This window comes from Nicotiana sylvestris, chromosome 8 (genome assembly GCF_000393655.2).
Source record: "Nicotiana sylvestris chromosome 8, ASM39365v2, whole genome shotgun sequence".
Taxonomy (NCBI): domain Eukaryota; kingdom Viridiplantae; phylum Streptophyta; class Magnoliopsida; order Solanales; family Solanaceae; genus Nicotiana; species Nicotiana sylvestris.
The window spans coordinates 29,797,287-29,821,348 of record NC_091064.1 but is presented as its reverse complement, the minus strand read 5'-3'; the positions used below and the strand labels follow the sequence as shown (position 1 = coordinate 29,821,348).

The 24,062-nt window shown below is 38.5% G+C and overlaps 1 protein-coding gene across 1 annotated transcript; it reads right to left on the bottom strand.

The window, feature by feature from the left end:
* Positions 1 to 7,236: 7,236 nt before the first annotated feature.
* LOC104246657 (aspartyl protease family protein 2-like) lies at positions 7,237 to 8,925 on the bottom strand. The gene has a single exon (XM_009802514.2). It carries the CDS (start codon positions 8,880 to 8,882, stop codon positions 7,458 to 7,460), a length of 1,425 nt encoding a protein of 474 aa, XP_009800816.1. The 5' UTR covers positions 8,883 to 8,925; the 3' UTR covers positions 7,237 to 7,457.
* Between the last annotated feature and the right edge of the window lie 15,137 nt (positions 8,926 to 24,062).

The window sequence follows — 24,062 nt, the reverse complement described above, 5'->3', positions numbered from 1 at the left end:
AACTTGCCACTTTAAATAAGAAGAATCAATGCAATTGTATCTGTAATTGTGGGGCAAAAGAGAGTATGTACAAGGCTGAACAAGATAGGAGATTCTTATGGGATTGAATGAAATATACACAGTAGTTCGAGGAAGTATACTTATGATGAATCCATTACCAAATCAAGAACAAGCTTTTTCATTACTAGTTCAGGATGAAAAACAAAGAGAGATCAGGCCAACTAACCATTTAATTGTTGACTCAACTTCACTGAATGTGAGTACTTCAGGACAGAGTTCTTTTAAGACAAACTTTCCAACAGATAACAATTATCGTGGAATTTCTAGAGGCAGACTCATATGTGACTACTGCAAAAGACCAGGGCATAGTAAAGATAGGTGCTACAAGCTATATGGTTATCCACAAAACAACTCTACTCAGAACTTTACCTCTAGACAATTCTCTAATAACTGCAACTATGATCAAGGTCAAGGTCCTAGATACAACAACAGAGGGAAGAGAGTAGTTGCAAGTGTGCAAGGAGTTACTGATGACAATATTGCTGGCAAGGAAACTGAAAACAAGGTAGAAGATGATGGCAGGAATGTGAACCTTACTGAAGAACAATATGGGCAGCTTGTAAGCTTACTTCAACAATTTCATGGGAGGAATGGAGATGCTAGGAAATCATCAGGAAGCTCATACTCATCTAGTATTAATGCTGCCAACTTTGCAGGTATGATAGTGTGCACCTCTTCCATTGATTTTGGTAAACTTTCATGCAAATGCTTTGAGTCCAAAACTGACACATGGATACTGGATTCAGGGGCTTCTAATCACATGACCTTTAATAAATCCCTATTGTCTAACATCCAATTCCTATCTTATCCCCTTCTAGTAGTCTTACCTTAAAATGTCTGAAATTGGTGATGTTGTTCTTACATCCAAAATAGTATTATAGAAAGTTCTCTTTGTTCCCTCTTTTAAGTTCAATTTGGTATCTGTCTATTGGTTAACCAAAGATCTCAAAGGGATGGCATCATTCACTGACAATACTTGTCTTCTGCAGGCCCCTTCAGTGAAGAGGTCTTTGGAGATTGGTAAAATGAGGAATGGCGTGTACCTGCTTTGCTCAAAGTGTTTGAGAGACAATAACTCTTCTATGACCTTTAATCATTCATGTGATGTAAATAGTCCTTCATTGAATAATCTGCAGTTTCAGCTGCCTTCATTTGTAAATAAGTCATCTCTAAATCAAATGCAGAACATTCCTACTTCTTGTACTTCTACTTTGAATGATGGTATGTCTGAATCTGTTTCACGCTTTTCCAACAATATAAACATATTGTGGCATAATAGACTTGGGCATGTACCATTTGAAAAGATGAGACACATCTCCACCATACCTGCTGATTTTTCTCAAAACAACCATTCATATGCACAATTTGTCCCACGGCCAGACAAACAAGATTTCCCTTTCCGCAGAAAGGCAGTACTTCTTCTAAGAACTTTGAATTGCTTCATGTAGACCTATGGTGACCCTATCGTGAACATACTCATGATAAATATAGGTATTTCATCACTGTAGTGGATGACCATAGTAGAACTACTTGGACTCAACTACTAGCCTGCAAGAGTAATGCTTTACATATAATCAATGCATTCATTTCCCTAATTGATAATTAGTTCAAAACCAAAGTCCAGTCCATTAGGTCTGATAATGGATTGGAATTTAACAACCTAGAAACCAATACTTTCTTCCAGCCAAAAGAGATTGTACACCAAAGAACTTGTCCTTATACACCACAACAAAATGGAATGGTAGAGAGGAAACACAGATATCTTCTTGAGACAGCTAGAGCCTTACTTTTCCAATCCAAATTGCCTTTAAAGTACTGGGGGGAATGTATTCTGACAGCAACTCACATTATAAATAGACTACATACTACATATCTCCAAAACAAATCTCCCTTTGAAGTATTATATGGCAAGCAACCAGATTACACATAGCTGAGAAGCTTTGGTTGCCTGTGTTTTCCTACAACACCCAAGGTCCACCTAAACAAGTTTGAACCAAGATATGTCCCACATGTCTTTCTAGGCTATCCTTTTGGTGTCAAAGGTTATAAAGTCCTGAACCTATCAACAAAGAAAATACACATCACCAGAGATGTTGTCTTTCATGAGTCCATCTTTCCTTTTGGAATTTATTTCAAGTCCAAATCTGAGCCATTTACCACATACTTTGATGTTGCTCCTTCTGATGAACCTGCTAGTCACAATGATATCACAGAAATGTACATTGATGATTCCCCATTGGATATCACACACATGAATTCACCTAGTTCAGATGATCCAATACCTACTCCACTCTTTCACCTCATTTACCTTCTACTTCTCCGGTTCAAGCTTCCCTTCCTAGCACCTCTATACTATCTCCACCACATTCACCTCCACTCATTGATTCTTCACCAGTATATCATCCTCCCACACTCCTGAGAAGATCACAGGGGGAACACAAAAACTCCTGTCTAACTAAAGGATTATGTCCACAAAATCAGCAACACTGATAAACACTCTTTTTCTCTCACCACTTTGTTTTCTAAATGTCACCACATAGCTCATGAATCAATGAATCCTAATAGTCAGCCTTTGGTAAATAGTGTTTGTAATGTTAGTGAGCCATCTTCTTTTGAGGAAGCTGTTGTCAGCCCTGCTTGGCAAGCAACCATGATTCAAGAGTTTGAGGCTCTTTATGCTAATAATGCCTGGGATCTAGTACCTCTCCCATCTGATAAGAAAGTAATAGGTTGTAGATGGGTCTACAAAATAAAATACATGTGTAATGGCAAAATAGAGAGGTATAAGACCAGGTTGGTTGTGAAAGGTTATACCCAAAAAAAGGTGTAGATTTCACAGAAACATTTTCTCCTGTGGTGAAGATGACCACAGTGAGAACTTTGATTGCAGTAGCAGTAAAGAACAGTTGGGCAATGTCCCAATTGGATGTCAACAATGCTTTCCTTCATGGGGATTTACATGAAGATGTGTATATGCAGATCCCACCAGGTCTCATGGTGGAAGATAAGTCACTAGTTTACAAGTTAAATAAGTCTTTGTATGGGCTCAAACAAGCTAGTAGACAGTGGTATGAGAAACTAACTGAGGCTTTGTGTTCTAAAGGTTTCAGTCACTCATTAAATGACTATTCATTATTTCACAAACAACAAGGAGATTCAGTGGTTTATGTGGCAGTTTATGTAGATGTCATCTTAGTCACAAGAACAGACCTGGAGGAAATACTGCAATTGAAAACCTTTCTTCATGACAAGTTTAAGATAAAGGACCTAGGTAATTTGCACTACTTCTTAGGCCTTGAAGTATTATACAAGCCTGATGGTGTGATCATCTCTCAGAGGAAATTTGTTTTGGACCTATTGAAAGAGTACAATTGTTTGGAATATACTGCTTTCAGCTCCCCACTTAATCCTAATGAAAAACTTAAAGCCAAGGAGGGTAAGCCTTTGGATGATCCAACCTTTCACAGGAAGCTAATAGGGAAGTTAAACTTTCTTACTAATACTAGATTGGACATAGCTTTTGGGGTTCAATATTTAAGCCAATTCATGCAAGATCCTAGAGAGCCTCGCTTGAATGTTGTTTATCATCTGTTGAGGTATCTCAAGGGTGATCCTATATTAGGAGTTCTCACGTCCAAATCTGAAGATTGGACTGTTAGAGCCTTCTGTGACTCAGATTGGGCCTCCTGTCCAGACACAAGAAGATTTGTAAATGGGTATATTATTTTGTTGGGAAACAGTCCACTCAGCTGGAAGTCCAAGAAGCAGAAAGTTATTTCTTTATCTTCAGTAGAGGCAGAGTACAAGTCACTTAGAAAGGTAGTTGGTGAACTGGTGTGGCTAAGCAAACTTTTGGCTGAACTGAGATTTCCCTCTATGCACCCTATTCCAGTGTTCTATGATAGCTTGTCAGCCCTACACATAGCTAGAAATCATGTGTTCCACGAACGCACCAAACACATCGAGGTTGACTGCTACTTTGTGAGAAAACAGTTGCAAGAGGGCCTTATCTCATTGCATCACATCGCGACTGATCAACAACTTGCAGACATTCTTACCAAGGCTTTAACAGGCGTCAAACATTCAGGTGTTTTGGCCAAGTTGGCAGTGTTTTCACCACCTTCAACTTGAGGGGGGTATTGAGATATTTATCAAATTGTTCAAGTAATTAGTTGGAGTTAGTTAATTCTTTGTTAGAGTTAGTTGTTGCCAGTTGTACAAATGCATGTGTATATATACTCTATAAGGTATCAGAAAAAGCTTCGAGCTTCTTTTCATCATTTCTCTATTTCTCTTCTTCTTCATTCTCTTATTCAGTTCTAGAAGCTTCCTCATCTGTCATGACAGACATGGCTGAGCTCAATTGCTCTACTTTCAGCAGCGATCTTTACACATGTAACATATGATCTATTTAAAATAGTATTTTATTGAATTGAATAAATTAAATAAATAATTATTCCATAAAGAATAAAACATAATACTACGTCTAAACCACATGGTTAATAGTATAACTCAACATATACAGCATATTTTACCTTGAGATCATAAATTATTTTTTTCTTCCCTCCCCGAGATCATAGATTTCCGAATAAAACACTTGGAAAACTCATGTCAATTTTTTCTTTAACATAAATTCATTTTGTTCTATGCTTGGGCTGAGTCCTTCAAGAATCAATCTGGAGATCCAACTTTAACTCAATACGAGAACTGTTAGTTATACATAGTCATAGAGGTGGAGGCATGTATAAACAGAGGAGCAATGCTCCATTCCTCATATAAAATTAATTTATTTTTTATTACGTAAAATGACACTTATTTTGGACCAAAATAAAAAGATTAAAAGGTCATTTATTATGGATCGGAGGGAGTATTACCTATATAACTACATGTCCTATTTTATTTAGAGGCATTAATGGCTCAATTTTACGATAATAGTCTTAATTTTCAGCACTGAAACAATCAATGCTCTGATTGTTACTCCATCTGGTCCACAATAAGTGACATTTTGATCCTTTTTATTTTGGTCCAAAATAAGTATTTTTTTATATAATCAAGAAGGAATTAATTTTATTTTTCTAAAATTTGCCCTTATTTATATATCCCAATGTGTTAAGGTAACAATTAATTAAAAATAATTTAGTGATTACATTTTTTTTTTCTCTAGGAATTCGTATTTTCTTAAAGGTTGTGCCAAAGACTAAAATGTCACCTATTATGAACTAGAGGGATTAATAATTAGTAGGACTTGCTACATTAATTAAGATTGAAATCTGCTTCTACTTCTATTGATAGCAATATAGTCCGATCACCATACTATATAGATCTACATATCCTACTATTTACATAGTACTTCCTCCGTTCACTTTTACTTGGCACGTTTTGATTTTTTACGTCCCTTAATAAAATAATAAATGAAGTGCATGATACATATATTAATTGATGCATATTTTATTGGATTTGAGAAAATAGTTTAAAATGAGTAATAAATATTGTGGGCATAATAGAGAAAAAAATTATCTTCTCTTAATATGCATAAAGTGACAAAGTAAAAATTAAAATTTATTTTTAATATACCTAACAACTAAAATTGAATGGAGGAGTACTAATTAGTATTGGCAGCTGGGACGCTAACTTTACATTTAATTAGAAGGAAGTCAAAAGAATTCACTCTTTCAAACAATTACTGGGTAGCCGAGTCCACATTTATACTCTTACCGTCAATTTCTGCCTACTAACTTGTCTAGGTTCAAGTTTCAACTGCCCCCAAATTGCACCATTATAAGGCGCATTTTTCCACATTGAGGCGGGGATTTTCAACTTTTGCGGTTTTTGCAGCAAAAATAATCTGTACCGTAATAAATAATTACAATCCTTTTGTCTTGTTGATAGCTACCACCTGCCTCTCAGGTGAAATTAGCCAATTCGTTGAATTGTGGTTTCAGCTATAACCTACTTTTCAGTCTTCCAACTAGTTTACATGAATACTGAAGCGAGAAATTTACTTTGTAGTTTCGCATGCATCTAGGGTTGGGCGTCGGTCTGTTATTATAAAAGTACAATTCGGTTTATCGATTTTTGGTTTTATAATATTAATAATCAAACCAAACCAAACTATTACGGTTCGATACGGTTTTCTCAAAGTTTGGTTAAGTTATTTCCGGTTTATTTTTTTAGTTTTAAACGGTTCGAAATAAAAGCTGGCCAGACAGAAATACAAAATTTAGCAACACGCCAAAATAATATATCTAAAGATCGCACAACATCATTTACAACGCAACTAAAAAATATAATTTCCCAAAAATCATTTACAACGCCACCAGTAAAACCATTACCAGCAAGGTTATTACGAGGCAACTGGTCAGAATGATGTATGTATAATAAATTCACAAAAAATTAAAAAAGAACTAGAGCCTGGAATTAAGAACAGAAAATTAAAATCCACATAAAAACACATACAGTCTCTGCACATTTGGAGGAAGCTGATAAGGCATCTGGTTTCCCAGATTGTTGTTACTTGTATCACTGCAAATTAAAGTACCCGAAATATTATAATTTCTAAGACTTACAAATCAAAGAAGGAATTAACGAAATAATTGAAAGGCATTAATCTTACAAGTTGGTCACAGATGTAAGACTAGCTAATTTGGACAAACATTGGCTGTCCAAATTATAAATATGAACAAAGTAATTGGACAGAATTCTTTCAAAATGCTTTAATTATTAATCAAAGATGGATACAGTTCAAAATGCTTCGGTAATCAAAGATGTTTAAAGTTTGTAATTTGTAATACCCCTGAATTTCGGTTTTTCGGTTTAACCGAAATATAAAAACCGTGAACCGCACCAAAAAATCAAAATACAAAATTGTGAACCACACCAAAAAACCAAAAATTAATAATTTTAAAATTGTTCACCGATCAAAAAATCGATTAAACTGAAACCTAAAAATTGAAATTCACGATTCTATCGGGATTATGCCCACCCCTACATGCATCATACTTGTGTGAGATATTTCTTTGTTTAACAAGTGTATTGGTTGAGGTCCCACTTTCAACTAACTTACCAAAAAATGAGAAAAAATTTCTCTTTCCTCTTGCGAAAAGATGTTACTTTAAGAAACTAAGATAAAGTTAATTATTTTACTAAAGTTGCCATTACTGAGTATTTGAGAAGAGGTAAAGGATAAGATTGCGCTATACGATACTATCATTAGCACATAATGCAAACAAACAACATGTGAAGATGTTCCTCTTTTTTCTACAAAGTCCAAATCCCCTCTCTTCCTTTTTCACATATTCATCTAACCATGAAAACAAAAACTAACACAAAATAGCCATAAACTTTCTTTTGGGAATAAACAGAGTGTTAACTTTCAAGTAAGTTTTCATAATCTGAGATTAATTACACCCACGTGGAGCAAACCCTAACCTCGAACCCGCAACATCAAACACGACCCGAAAACCCTGCTGCTGAATATTCCCAATTATAGACAACCCGCTTGCCGTGCCCGCAAATCCAAAGCAGAATCTTCTTCCGCTACTCACCGGAATCAAGTAATTTGACGCTGGCAATGCCAAGTCAGCATCCTTAAAATGTAATACCAACGTTGGAACCTTCACTTCGGTTTTACCAGACAAATCATAACACGTGTCGAATAAAGAGTAATTTGGCGCTCTCTTCAGATTTTTAGTACCTAAGCGGAAAGCATCCCTCAGTGCCACGTAAGCGGGTTGGGTCAACCGGGTCACTGACGTACCCGAATCGACAATGACTCCACCGTTACCGTCAGCACCGAGCTTGAACAACTCCGGCGTAATTCCCGGAACCCTTGTACCTCCGACGCTGATCCCGGTGAGTTCCACGTAGTAAAATGTGTTTAGTTTTTGGTTGGTTAAAAGAGGGGTAAAAATGGTATTTCGCGTAACTGCTGTTTCGCCGAAAATGAGATAAGACGGTTTAGGAGAACCGGTTCGGTCGACTAAACAGTATAAGAATTTATTACCGAACCGGCTTCCGGCTTGACCCGGAAATGAAAGTTTCCCTTTCCCTAAACCCAACAAACCAGCAGCTCCGATGAACAAACCTTCATTATCGTGGCCGCAACCGAATGCAATGTCGCTGACACGTGTCTTTCTAAACGTTAAAGTTTCAGTTGAGAATTCGCCGACGGTGAAAGAACCATCGCCGTAGGAGACTTGGTAAAGGCATTTGTTACGGTTATTACAGCCGGGCGAGTCAAGCCGGCGGCACAAAGGAGAATCACAGGAGAGCCCAGTAAATGAGGATGATTTAGTCGGGTCGAAAACCGGGTCGGACTGATTATAACATTGTCTGCATGGCAAGCATTGGATCCATACAACGTCGCTGCCAGTGTCGAGAACCATGTAAGCGTACTTAGGAGGAGTGCCTATGCCTATGCGCGTAAAGTATTCGCCGCTACCCTGAGCAAGACCCGAGATGACGGAGCTGCTGAAGTCTTTAACGGTGGCATTAGCGTTAGCAACCGCTTCAGCGAGGTTAGAGAGGAGTTTTGCTCTAACGGCGTCACGTTGAAGACGGAGTTTGAATAATGCATGTGGTGTGGTGTTGGATAAGGATGTATAAGGAGTGATTAAGTCTACGTGGTGTAGTTGTACAGCAAGGGTATTTTCGGAATTTAAGGGTTGAAAGTCGTTGGAATCTTGGGTGGCCCATGAGAGGGATTGAGGTTCAGGGAGAGAGCGTAGGGTAAGTGTTTGATATTGAAGAGAAACAGATGATACAGAAATGGAAAGGGTAAAGAAAGTAAAGAGAAGTGGAATTGAAATGAGTTTCCCTTCCATTGTAGAGAGGGATGAAGTGAAAAAGTGGGCTGAGAAAAGAGACGGTGAGAGTAAGTAAGGTGAACATAGGGAGTATAAATAGGTGATAGAGTCATTGTGTGTGTGTGTGTGAACTTTTGACCTTAAACAAAGAGTGCTGGTAATATTGATCGACTGATGGCACTATGTTCCATGCAGTGAAAGGACCACATCGATCCCTTTTCACTTTTTGTTCCATATGCAGTTTGTGTATAAAAAAATTGAGATTGTATTTCCTTCCTTTATTTTTATTTGTCCATTGTATTAAAAATATATTTTATTTTTATTTGTTTATTATATTAAATCAAAAAAATATATTTTTTTTTATTTTTTATTATCATTAACTACTCATTTCTTAAATTATTTCTTATGGGTAAAATTATACATACTTTATTTATTGTTTTGTAAAAAGCGTGAAAAGTCTAAAGTGGACAACTAAAAGTGGGAGGAATATACATTTGTATAATGCTGTAAAGAATTTTTTTGTTCAGTATAATTTACTTATTGCAATATATTCATTATTTCTTACTAATTATTTAAGACTATCAATTAATGTTATCAGACAGATTTATTTAGAAGTTTTTTAATACAATTAGTTATATAAATATTTTTTATACTGTTAGTTATAAACTTATAAAAATCGTCTACACCAAATAAAGTTCGAGGTTTAAATCATTCCATAAGTAAAGAGCGTTGGCACATCTACATTTTCTTCTTTTCATTAACGCCTTTTTATTTTCTACTAGTTGGTGGCAAATCCGGCACCAAAAAACCCTTGGTGTTACTTTGAAATACTATGCAACCACGGAGGCAACACTTTTGTCAAGCGAATTTTAAAATATTTAAAAATTCTACACTAGATAATTGAACTTGTATTTTCATGAGTATGTAGATTTAAATATTTTTTAAGAATTTATTTTTATGTTATTTATTCATTATAAATTCTCGATGAATGAAATTGAATCTCCTTCGTTACATTTGGCTCGGCAACGGGTGGTGTGGTCACAAGTAGGGGTGACAATTTGAGTTTAAACTTATTTAACACGTATATGTGATAAATTCAGCTTTTTTTGACCCAACACATCTAAAGTTAGATTGATTTTTAGCCCAAATTAATCTACGTTTAATTTTGCTAAAATATTTTTAAATTATTTTTTTGTTTGATGTGTTATATATGAGCATAGCAAAAAAAGTATTATTTGATAATCAAACAATTCATAAGAGAATAACACACATTAGTTAAAGCTTCGTAAGAGTTGGGCGATTTGGGCTATGATCCAAAATTTGACCATCTTTATCTAGTCCTTCTCAACTCAAGTAACTTCGGCCCGTTCATTTATTGACTCAACCCATTTTAACCCACCCAAAATAAGCCCAGCTCGCTTTTTTTTTTATGGGAATCTTACAAAAATGTTTCAAATAAGTTCTAACTTACCAACCTCTATCCATTAATTATTGACTTACTAAAACTAATCAAACACATATAAAAATTAAAAACTCAAATAAATAAGGATTCTATCTCTTCAAGAATCACACGCAAAGATATCCTTCCATATTTTAAGCGTGATCAACAAAATTAGATGCAAGACGGAAAGAAAAGTTTATGGATAAGGTAGCAAACAAGGTGATAAAATAAAATAAAAAAATTATACAAGATTCCAAAAATCTAAACAAAAGGGGCCTTTTTCAATGGATATGGTTGAAATTCATTGAAAATATATAGGTAAATCTATATAAATTTTGAGTAAGATTGGTAGTGATTTGGACTGATTTGGTATCAAAATTCATAGTTAAAATCGAGTTCAAAAAAATTCTTCTGCAACACGTGTATCAAAAATGTATTACGCATGTATCTCACACACAGGTAACATGGATATACATATAATACATATTTGATACAAATATGATATATATATATATATATATGTGTGTGTGTGTGTGTGTGTGTGTGTGTGTGTGTGTGTGTGTGTGAGAGAGAGAGATAGAGAGAGAGAGAGAGAGAGAGATATACAAACGATACACATATCATCTTTTTTTCATGTTTATCTTCAACTTCGAATTTTTAATTCAAACTACCTCAAAACTGCCATGCCCCGTACTTGGCCTGGACGTAACACGGCACCCGGTGCCTGACTATGTGACCGAGCGAACCAACTGGCTGACTAAATCAACTTGTGATATTATAACATACTGAATGCGAAAGATAAACTAACACATGCTAATATACTGAAAGTTTGAATGATATAAATCATAGTACGGAAACACTAATATAAGTCTGGAACATATTTGAAGCCAACATTGCTTAAAATGAAAAGCATGTGACTCTGTCTAACTGTTACTCTAGTCTATGAAGCCTCTAATGATGTACTCAAAACACTGATTGTCTGAAAATACTGAAGACTATAAGGTGATGATAATGCCCCGAAAGAACTGGGGCTCACAAAATAGCTGGTACGAGAATTTTAGTGCTCTGAATCGTCAACCTGTAAATTATTACCTACATCGTGGGATGCAAGCCCCGGGCAAAAGGGACGTCAGTACATTTGAATTGCTGATATGTTAAACAACTGAAAGAAAGAATTATAAATGTTGAAACTGAAACTGATCTGATAATTAATAACTGATAACTGAAATGATAACTACTGATAATGAAACTGAAATGATAACTGATAACTAAATTGAACAAAGGAAGTAAGGATATGAATACTCATTCTTCTAAATGATGAACCGCATGTTTATCTTAATATTAAACTACGGCCGCAGGACCTCTATATATATGCACAAACTGCGGCATCGGGCCCAAGTGTGTATATATATACATAACTGTAGCCTCAGGCTTAAAGATGCATAAAACATTAACTGCAGTCTCAGGCCCAAACATGAATAAAGCATAAACTACGGCTTCAGGCCTAAATACAGGTGTTCAACATTCAGGGATTTAAGATCAGGAACTGAGAATCATACTGCAATACATGATACTGAAATACTAAATTATTCTGAGTTATATGATACTGGAATACTGAATAGGACTAGACTAAGACATGTATTCATGAATTGATTATGAAAACTGAAACTTCAACTGTTTATGACATGCTGAGTAGTCTGGACTGAGACTCATGGGCATCAAATCCAAGTCTATATTGATTATGCACTGAGCTCTCAATGTTCAGAATGAAAGTCATGAACGTGTTACCAAGTTAGAGAATAGAAGTTCTACAACTATTCAAGGAACTAAGTTTAACTATATTTCTGAGGTAATTAGTAACGTTGTAAAAGAAACGTAGTGTAGGGAGAATCATTAACATTCTCAAACATAGAGAGCTAGTCTTACATACCTTGACTATGTCTTTTCTAAGAGTATCACAATGTTCGTCACCTCTTTCAACGATAATCTATGGAAACATATACCAAGAGGAACCAATATCAGCAATAATTCACATGTTTTAGTCACTTAGGCATTTCATCAAACACCTTATGGGCGTAAAGCCTCATATCCCTTAGTAATTGGTCTTTTCTTCACCAAGTACTTATTCTTCTACTTCTAGGTGATTCTACAATCCCAAATAGATCTAACTAACACCATTTCTCATCACCCAAATATTTACAACAATCATAAGTCGACAACCCAAAACCTTAGCATAGTTCATTTCATTCCCTTTGTCAAACTCATCTACTATTCTCCCAAAAACTCATCAATTCATAGCTATAAATGATTAAGGAGTAGAAGCATTACCTTTTTGAAGGTCAATCATCTTGAATTCAAGTTCTAGGGTTTCTTTTCTCAACAATAATGTCTCGATCTAATATCTAATTATTTGAAGGATTTACCCTTATTAATATGATGTTTGATAATTGAAATTAACTTAGAATCATCATTAGAACTTACCTTCGATGATGGAGGGACCTTGGGAATGTTAGGTTCTTGAGAGTTTCCATTTCTAGAGTAGGTTTTCGTGTTCGGGGTGTGGGGGAATGAGGTAGGGCTTTTAAATAAATGAACGCGTCCCAAAAATTAAGGAGGAAATAAAATTAGCCCGGATAAACAATGTCGGCATGAGACACCATAAGAAGGGCCAAACTAACTGTGCAAGGCACCATTAGAGGCGCCAAAACTACAGTGCCTTTCACTGTCTGGGGCGCTGAGGTTGATGCGCTGGACAATGTCTTGCACTGTCAGGGGCGCTGATGTTAATGCCCTGGACAAGTCATTGTACTGTCTATAGCAGTGAGCTTTTATGGACTTGCACTATCTATGGCCGTGAATTTTTGTGGCCTTGCACTGTTTATGGACATAAGACAGACCTCCCATAAACTTAGTCAATTCTATTGAATTTTATACACCTCACTCTCAGTCTTGATTCTAAAATAGTTGTTTCCACCGATACTCATCCTGATAGGACTTCACATGTCTAAAAGGTCACATTAATATTCATTTAACGCATCCACAACTAATCCGGATTTGCGGGGTGTTACATTATCTCCCCCTTGGGATCATTCGTTCTCGAATGATTGTCCTGATTGTAACTATGACTTAGTCTAGACCTTAAATGGGACTGATGGAATCATGTGAACACTGTACTGTCATGAACATATGTATACTAAACGGAATGAATACATGATTACTGATGTGCTGAGATACTGAATTGAATAGCTACTGAGCTGAATGGCTACTGAGCTGAATGGCTACTGAGCTGACTGGATACTGAAAGACATGGAGATTACAATATAAGTTCTAAATGATAAGGATATCTACCTTCAAAATTTCTCAAAAATACCTGCCAGCTAATAGATTATAACGCTAGCTTCATAGGGCATCGTAATATGCATAACATGAAATATATACATGAATACTGGTTTGTTATGGATACGTGAATTCTGAACTAACACGGATATACAAATACTGAACTGGCACGAATATTTAAGTACTGAACTGATATAAATATCTGAGCATTGAACCAATATAGATATCTGAATACTAAGTTGGTATAAATATATGAGTACTGGACTGACATGAGTATCTGAATTCTGAGCTGACATGAATGTTATAACATCAAATCTAAATTCTGGTAACGTAAATTTCGTGACATGCGATATGAATACTAGAAATGTGTATGTTATAACATGACATGTGAAATACTAGGTGTACAATCACCAATTTCGGCAAAAACTCTAACTCATAAGCTACTTGCATGATCCTTCATAAGATTCTATACGGCCTGATGCATCTGAGACTGAGCTTTCACTTGAAATACCCAATATTTAACTTTTAGAAATACCCAATCATTAACTTGAAACTCTAGGTCTCTATATTGTATGTTCAAATAAGACTTTTGGAGACTCTGAGTTGTCTTCAAATGCTCTTGAATCAACTTGACTTTATCCATAAACTGATTGGCCAAATCAGGTCCCAACAACTCTACTTTGCCAACTTTGAACCAAGCAATTGGCGATCTACACCTTTGCCCATACAAATCATGCTTCCAGAATGAGCGAGATAATCCTATTATAAGGTCTATATTTACGATCTCCACTAAAGGATATGTGCATTCTGAGATAGACACTTGATTTTCTGCTGCTCGACTTTCACTTGCTAACAATTAAGATACTTGGCCACAAATTCTGTGACATTCTTTTTCATGTCGTTCCACCAATAAATCTCCTTGAGATCATGATACATCTTTGGGGAACCTGGGTGGATAGAATACTTGGAATTATGGGCTTCTAACATCTTCCTCCCTCGCTAAGTCCATCTACGGTTGGAACACACAATCTATCGTGGTACCTCAAAGTACCATCATCTCCCCTTGTTTAAAATCCATCATGTAATGCATGTGAATCCCCTCTTTTAGCTACAACAAGTAGGGATCATCAAACCATTTCTCCTTCACTTTGGCTACTGTCACACCTCCTTTTTCCGTACCCGTGAGGGTACAAGGGAGTTTTTTCCAATTAAAGGACAATCGAAACGGGATTTGTTTATTTATTTCAGAGTAGCCACTTGGGAGATTTAGGGTGTCCCAAGTCACCAATTTTAATCCTGAATCGAGGAAAAGAATGACTCTATATTACAGTCTGCGTACCAGAAATCCAGATAAGGAATTCTGTTAACCCGGGAGAAGGTGTTAGGCATTCCCGAGTTCCGTGGTTCTAGCACGGTCGCTCAACTGTTATATTCGGCTTGATTATCTGATTTTATACAAGTGAACTTATGTGCAAAATTTAACTTTTAACCGCTTTTATCATTTACTGTTATTTTAGAAGACTTGCAACGTTGTGAAAACATATCTCGAGCCACGTTGCATCAATGCACCCGTGATTGTTGACATATTTCGACTCGGTTGAGATTTGGATTTGGGTCACATAAATGTGCACCCGAATTAAGGAGAATAAATTATTAAGACGCGCCTAAAGCAACTGGCGTATCGTTGTTTTGGGTAAGGCCGAAAAATTCGCTAAACGGCCTGTCCCGAATTCTAAGTGTTTTAATATATATACAGTTAGAGGGCCCCGCGGCCGTGTATATTTTTGTTTGACGAGGCTCGTCTCGTTCTACTTTTAAAAGGAATTCGCGATGTCATGGACATGCCTCTCGAACCACGTCACAATCAATGTACCCGTGATTAGAAATACATTTCGAATCCGTCGAGATTTGGATTTGGGTCACATAAATGTGCACCCGAGTTTAAGAAGGTAAGGTTTATTAAAGCGTATCCTAAAGAGACTAACGTGTTGTTATTTTAGGAGGGTTGTGAGATTTGCTAAACAACCCGTCCTGGAAACTAAATGCTTCAATAATATACATTTAACAAGGGCCCCGCATCTGCGCGTTTTGTTTATTTTCATCGAGGCTCATCTCGTTCTTATTTTAAAAGGATATCCTATAGCAACTACGTTTCTTGTCGTGTTTGTCTCTATCAATTGAAAACAGTAGATAGTCCTAATTAATTACATGCTTGCAAGTTGATTGTAACAGAATTCGGAAATGCTAAAAAAAAAAAAATCAGGACCAAAGTTGCGTGCACAGTCTACCGAACAAATAATCATGGGCCCAAATCCAGCCCACGCGCGGTTGGCCAGACCTGGGCCACTGCTCGTTCGATGCGGGCCCGCCTAGTCTGTTTTCGACTTGGGCTCGACCTTTATGAGGTTGAGGCCCTGAATTTGTGTTCTTTATCTTGAAACATGGCTTTAAGAGTTATATATGGCAATTTATTGGAAAGGAAAGAACCTAATTTACAGTGTACAAATTTCATGCTTGGACTACATTACAGGCTCATACTACACTATTGAATTAAGTATGGGATACTACCTACTGCCTTGGGCATACTATCATCATCAATCTATATACACATTCTAGCATCCGACTACCAGGCATTGACATTTATAGGCCTGAAGACTACCTCTAGTATCTATAACAAAATGTAAAACTATTACACATCACATGAATATTTAATGTAACAATCTATGTATAAAAGACATTCTTCAGGATCTTTCATTTGGATTCATGCTCATTTTTCCAATTACATTTTTGACAGTGCATTGGTTGTGTACCTGGTATAGAGAACAAAGAAGAAAGGAATGATCAGCTGGGCAGTATGCAGTAAACACAACAACAGCAGATACACAGCAACAGCACAGCAACAAACCAACAATCAAAGTGTTTTCCGCAGCCCACAGACAACCAGCAATATTTCCCAGAACAGAAGAACTAACAGATAGTCGAGTAATCCCAGGCAAGAGTAGAGAAACCACAGTACTAACAGAGTGTTCAATGCAGCAACACCAACAATTCAACAACCATAAACAGCTCAGTCAATGCAAGCAACAGAACTTGGCCAAGACAGCTTGACCAAAATGCACTCTTATACAACTTTCAGACAGTGGTTGGTTGCAATGTTTACTGGAAGCTACCTTATGTTTTTCAGTTTTTCTTTGGACTCACTAGACCTCTCTTCATATTAAAACTCCAGCCTTAAGACTAAAAAATTTCCACTTTGTTTTCTCTTTTTCTGAAGACTAAAAGTCCAGCCCTCTTTAAGTTCTCGAATGGCCTATTTATAAGCCAAAATGACCCAGTGCAGCTGAGCTGCCTTCCTCCTACTTGCAGACTGCCCATACCCTTTAAGCCCATGCCTAAGCATCTTTGGTGCCAGCCCCTTTGTTCCCCACGCTTGGTTTTTGTTTAATCAAGAGTTATGGGCATCATTTTATTATTCATTTTAAGCCCCATACTCTTATGTCTTGTTCCCCATTGGTATTAGTTTAATCCCAAATTAGTACCCTACTTGTCAGCTCATTTAAACTAATCTTCCTGTCCTTTTTAACACCCCAGAATACCCTTGTTAACCTTTGATTATTACTGCCCTGCCCATTGCATCATCGGGGTTTTTTGAACTGATGAAAGTTCAAATTCAGGACTGCCCTGGACTGAACCTTTTCAGTCATTTTTACAATGCAGACAAACTCATTTCAAACAATGCTGGGGCAATTCAGTCAGTGGGAAGGTTCAATTAGTCATGCGACATTATTAGCTCATTCGATTCATTAGTTATAGAAAACTAATCGACGACATTTATCGAGTCGACTATACTAATTATAACAGGTAATAATCAGTCGCTCATACAAACAATACGTTTAGGGACCTAAAGGGCATCAGACAATTTTTGTTCAATTACTGGGGCCTATATGAGTTAACTTATCTGACGATTAAACTAATCGACGATCATGTTTATCACAGAGTACATTCAGAACACACACATAGAAAATCAATCGACCAAATAAAGGGTCTTTGCTAGAGATGGAAGAAAACAGACAAAGTAACAGACCAAAACAAATAACCACAACAACAAATCATGCTGACAACTCAATTAGAACTAAACAAAGAGAAAAGGAAACTTACCGAAAAAGTTTGAAATCAAAACGGACCCAAATCAGACTCAACTTCTAACTCTTGAGGCCGAACGAACTTTAATCAGGGTGTTCTCACATGAGAACACCTTGATTAAGGTCTATTAGACCTCAAACCCTTGTCAAGACCGGCCGGATTCCCCAGGTGCATGTGTTCTAAGGTCTGGATTTTCAGATCTGGATTTTTAGGAGTTGTGGGTAGATTCGGACCAAACCAAGCTTGGTTTGGTCACGAGGAAGGTCAGGGGAGTGTCTGATACAAAGATGGTGAGGTTTGGTATAGATCGAGTTTTGTCTCGAATCTTCAAATCCAGATTCGAGACGACAGGAGGTGATTCGAGGTTCATGGTTAGTGGATTCGTGTTCAGGGGAGTGAGGGGGTCTTAGGGTGTTCGGGAGGTGGCCACCGGCGTTCATGCCGCCGGGTTTTGGTGGAAGGGAAACTAGGGCGGCTTGCTAGGGTTTGGGGGTTTCAGGTTGGGGAAGGAGACGAGTGAGGGGTGGGGTTCGGATAGGGGGTGCGGGGTAAAGGGCTGAGTTTATATATGGGGAGGTTGATCGGATCTGAGCCGTTAGATCAGATGATCTCAACGGCTTGGATCTGAGGGTGAGAAATGAGACGGGGTCGTTTGGTAGTTAAACGGGGTCGTTTGGTTTAAGTGAGGGGTTGGGTCGGATTGGTTATTGGGTCGGGTTTGAACACGGGTTGCTGAAAGGGGTCCTGAGCCGTTGGATTGGCCTGGACGGACGGCTCAGATTGATTTGCCTGAAACGGCGTCGTTTCAGGAGGTGCCTGGGCAGGCCTGGACTTGGACTGGGTCTGAGTGCTGGTTGGGCCTGTTTTTGTTTCACTTCTTTTGGCCCAAACCGATTTCCTTCACTCTTTGTTTTCTAATTTCATTTTTCTTTTAAAACAAAATAAAAATAATAAATAACAAAATAACGAAATTAAAACTAAACAACAATGCAACATTTTAACACAATTATCACAAAAATATTTAAGTAAGTTAACTAAAAGCCTAGAACGAACGATGCACACATATATATATTTTTTGAATTTTCTTTTACTGACCGAATTATGATTTAATCATCCTAACATACATATTTTGTATTTTTGTTTGTTAATGATTAAATGCAAAAATGGACAGATCCACAAATGACTAACAACACATGTCACGAAAACTCGAACAATTGTACAGCGAAACCATTTGTTACTATTTTTATTTTCTTTTGGAGCGATTGCTCGTAAAGCAAAAATCACGTGCTTACAGCTGCCCCTCTTTGCACGAAGACACGAAGGGTTTTCGCGCAAAGATAAGCGAGCGATTTTTGCCCGTCCGAATACTCCGTGTGAAGCATTTTTTGAAAAAGATTTGACCGAACCTTTGCTTCAGAGGTTTCCTACATATCCTGGGCTGAAACAGGAATCAGGTCAATGTAGTTCGGGAAATTTTGGTAGCTGGGACTACCGTGTGACTGTATTGCTTGCTGCTGTTGTGCGCTGTCGCATGCTGCTGTAGGATGCTACTGCTCAACCGATCTCCCTGTTACATTGCTCTAAAAGGAAAAACAAGAAGTTAAGCTAGAGTATGAGATCTCATCCATCTCCAACTTGTTCTTGTTGTCTTGCTTTCTTGTCGGCTAACGCTTTCTTCTGACGCCTTTATTTTGTGAACTTGGAGATGATGCTAGTCCTTCGCTGACGTTTGAATACCAGTTTTCATCACTTCGCTTGGTCCGCTGGGAATATGCCCTCTTCTTCAAGACTTTCAATTGTTTTCTCTGGTGGTATGGCTTTTCATCAAAATTGTTATGTTGGGCCTGCTACAACGTTCCCAAACTGCTTTTTTTGAGACGCGTTCCTTTTCCTTTTGAATTGCGCGCTTGCCTCCGCAGTTGTCTGCTTCTTGGTGCTGGGGATTTTATTGTTTCTTGTTTGGGGATCTCTGTTGTACCCTTCCGTCTTCAAGTGGGGTGACTGATTCCAAAATCTAGAGCTAAAAGTATTCCCGCATTATACTGGTGGGTGACCTAGAACTTAAATGTATTCCCGCATTATACTGGTGGGCGACCTAGAACTGAAATGTATTCTCGCATTATACTGGTGGGTGACCTAGAACTTAAATGTATTCCCGCATTATACTGGTGGGCGACCTAGAACTTAAAAGTATTCCCGCATTATACTGGTGGGCGACCTAGAACTTAAATGTATTCCCGCATTATACTGGTGGGCGACCTAGAACTTAAAAGTATTCCCGCATTATACTGGTGGGCGGCCTAGAACTTAAATGTATTCCCGCATTATACTGGTGGGCGACCTAGAACTTAAAAGTATTCCCGCATTATACTGGTGGGCGACCTAGAACTTAAAAGTATTCCCGCATTATACTGGTGGGCGACCTAGAACTTAAATGTATTCCCGCATTATACTGGTGGGCGACCTAGAACTTAAAAGTATTCCCGCATTATACTGGTGGGCGACCTAGAACTTAAATGTATTCCCGCATTATACTGGTGGGCGACCTAGAACTTAAATGTATTCCCGCATTATACTGGTGGGCGACCTAGAACTTAAATGTATTCCCGCATTATACTGGTGGGCGACCTAGAACTTAAATGTATTCCCGCATTATACTGGTGGGCGACCTAGAACTTAAATGTATTCCCGCATTATACTGGTGGACGACCTAGAACTGAAATGTATTCCCGCATTATACTGGTGGGCGACCTAGAACTGAAATGTATTCCCGCATTATACTGGTGGGCGACCTAGAACTTAAATGTATTCCCGCATTATACTGGTGGGCGACCTAGAACTTAAAAGTATTCCCGCATTATACTGGTGGGCGACCTAGAACTTAAATGTATTCCCGCATTATACTGGTGGGCGACCTAGAACTTAAAAGTATTCCCGCATTATACTGGTGGGCGACCTAGAACTTAAATGTATTCCCGCATTATACTGGTGGGCGACCTAGAACTTAAATGTATTCCCGCATTATACTGGTGGGCGACCTAGAACTTAAAAGTATTGAAATTGTTTCCCCGTTCTTCCGAGAAAATTTTCGACAATCGGCAGAAAATTTTCTGCCCCGGTTTTTGGTGGTTTCCCTGGCGTTGCGCTTTGCTGCCATCATCAGTCCTTTGCTTTCCTGCAGCAGACAAAAGGATTTAATTAGTTTTCATTGTGGCGGTAGAGGGTGCCTTTTGGCGGATGATTTTTCCTCTCTTCCCCTTTTCTTGCTCTATGTCCCCATAATTGGTTGGCGGGCAAAGTTGCCTGTTTGGGGGTCTCTAGCCTGCTGGGGATTGGCTTTCAATTAATCCCCCTTTCCGCTTTCTCTTGAAACATATTCTGTGGGAGTCTGCTTTTAACTCCCGAAACCACTCCCTTTATGAGCTTACTTCCTCCGATAGTGTCGGGTATGATCATTGCATTGCCTGGGACCGGCCTTTAGGACTGTTTGTATTATCCTGCATTGGATGAATTCCCCTCCGGTTTCTGGTAGTAAGCTTTGAAAAATCCTTTCAAGACACTTTTTAGAAAAAGAAGTAACAGGTAGAAAAAGGAGTAGATCTTTCTGAACCAACATTTTGGTGGGAGAAGAAACTCAAAAGAACTTATCTGGAGGATATGACTGGTCCCCGTGATCATGACGTGCACCATAGATTCCCGACCCAGTCTATTTGTATCAATCGATTCGCCCGATGGTCTGACTTGCTGGGGATGATAAATGAGTGTCCGTTTCGGATGTTGTAGCTTTTGCTGATCTGTCTTGTCGCCTCATAGTGCCCTTTGAGGGGTTTTCACTAATGAGACTCTCTCGTTTCTCTCATCTCTCGGCGCCTCATGGTGCCTGTGAAGGTTTTCACCAATAAGACTCTCTCATTTCATATCCCTCATCTTACATCGCCTCCCGGTGCCTGTGAAGGTCTTCACCGATAAGACTCTCTCATTTTATTTCTTTCGGGAAATCGGGGTGTTGTAGATACGTCCCTCATTTCTGGAGATTCCCTTGACCATCAACTCATTTCCAGTCTTACGATCCTCTTCTTTGCTGGGGATCAGTGTATTATTCTCGGCCTTATTCGCCGGACTTGGCATCTCTCAAACATTGATCGGGAGGTCTTTTGGATGTTGATGTTGGTTTTGGTGTGGGGTTAAAGAAAGGCTATAAGAATGAAAGCAATTTGAAGGGTGATGTGCTACAACTTTTGGAATCACCTTTGTTGGAACTTAAAACATAACCTCTGCCCCAGTTTTTTTGCTTGGGGAATTTATTTATTTTTTACGCTCATGTTGAGCTATGTGCGTTACGCACATTGTGCCTATTATGCATACTATGTACATTATGCATCCCATATTCACTATGATGCATACTATGACCGAGCCGTGAGGCGCCTACGTATCCTCTTTGAGGAATCAGGTCAAACGTAGTTCCCACGGTTTTGTATTTCTTGTGATTTTATCTTCTTTTTTTTTTCTTTTTTTTTTCTTTTCCTTCTTTTCATTTTTTTTTCATGTCTTCTCCTTCTTTTCATTTTCTTCTTTTTCATGTCTTTCCCATTATTGATTCCAAAATAGGGGTATGAAAGAATAACTTAAGGCTCAAAGGGGGAAGCAAGGGTTAAACAGTGTTTGGGTAGAAGAAAGAATTGCCTCCGTCATCTCATTATCCAATAAATGCCAAATACAAACAAATAAACCAAAAAATTGCCATAATTAAAGAAATTACGCATAATATCTCTTGACCGCATCTGAATTGATAGCCATGTCGACACATCTACCTTCGACATCTGTCAAACACAAAGCACCATTGGACAATACTCTGGTCACGATATAAGGCCCTTGCCAATTTGGGGCGAATTTGCCTTTTGCCTCGACCTGATGTGGGAGGATCTTCTTTAATACCAGCTGCCCTACATCAAACTTCCTGGGGCGCACCTTCTTATTATACGCTCTTGCCATTCTCTTCTGGTACAGCTGACCATGGCACACTGCTGCCAATCTTTTCTCATCTATCAGGCTCAACTGTTCCAATCGAGCTTTGACCCATTCATCATCATCAATCCCGGCTTCAGCGACAATTCGGAGGGATGGAATTTCGACCTCCGCTGGTATCACGGCCTCAGTTCCATACACCAACAAATAAGGAGTTGTGCCTATGGAGGTCCGGACGGTAGTGCGGTACCCCAACAAAGCAAAGGGTAATTTCTCGTGCCATTGTCTGGACCCTTCCACCATTTTTCGTAGTATCTTCTTGATATTCTTATTGGCTGCTTCGACTGCTCCATTCGCCTTGGGACGATATGGGGTGGAATTGCGGTGTGTAATCTTGAATTGTTGGCATACCTCTCTCATCAAGCTGCTATTAAGATTCGCACCGTTATCCGTGATGATCACTTTTGGGATCCCAAATCTGCAGATGATATGGGAGTGAACAAAGTCCACCACTGCCTTCTTGGTTACTGATTTGAAGGTTTTAGCCTCAACCCATTTGGTGAAGTAATCAATGGTCACTAGAATGAACCTATGACCGTTGGATGCTGCTGGCTCGATGGGCCCAATGACATCCATGCCCCATGCTACAAACGGCCAGGGTGCTGACATCGTATGTAACTCTGTTGGCGGAGAATGAATCAAATCTCCATGTATCTGGCACTGATGGCATTTCCTCACGAACGTGATACAGTCGTGTTCCATGGTTAGCCAATAACACCCTGTTCGAAGGATCTTTCTTGCCAACACATATCCGCTCATGTGTGGCCCACAAACTCCAGCATGTACCTCAGCCATAACCGTCGTTGCTTGACTGGCATCTATGCATCTCAACAATCCCAAATCCGGGGTTCTTTTGTACAATATTCCCCCACTGAGGAAGAAACCATTCGACAAACGCCGAAGGGCTCTTTTTTGGTCTCCAGAGGCATGTTCCGGATATATCCCCATCCTGAGGTATTCCTTGATATCATGAAACCAGGGTTCGCCATCTGCTTCTTCTTCTACGGCATTGCAGTAGGCGTGCTGATCACGGACCTGGATGTGTAGAGGATCAACATACATTTTGTCAGGGTGGTGCAGCATTGATGCTAAGGTGGCTAAGGCATCCGCAACCTCATTGTGAACTCTCGGGATGTGTTTGAACTTTACCGATCGAAATTGCTTGCTCAGATCATGCAAGCATTGTCGGTATGGTATGAGCTTTAGATCTCGTGTTTCCCATTCACCCTGAATTTGATGTACCAAGAGGTCCG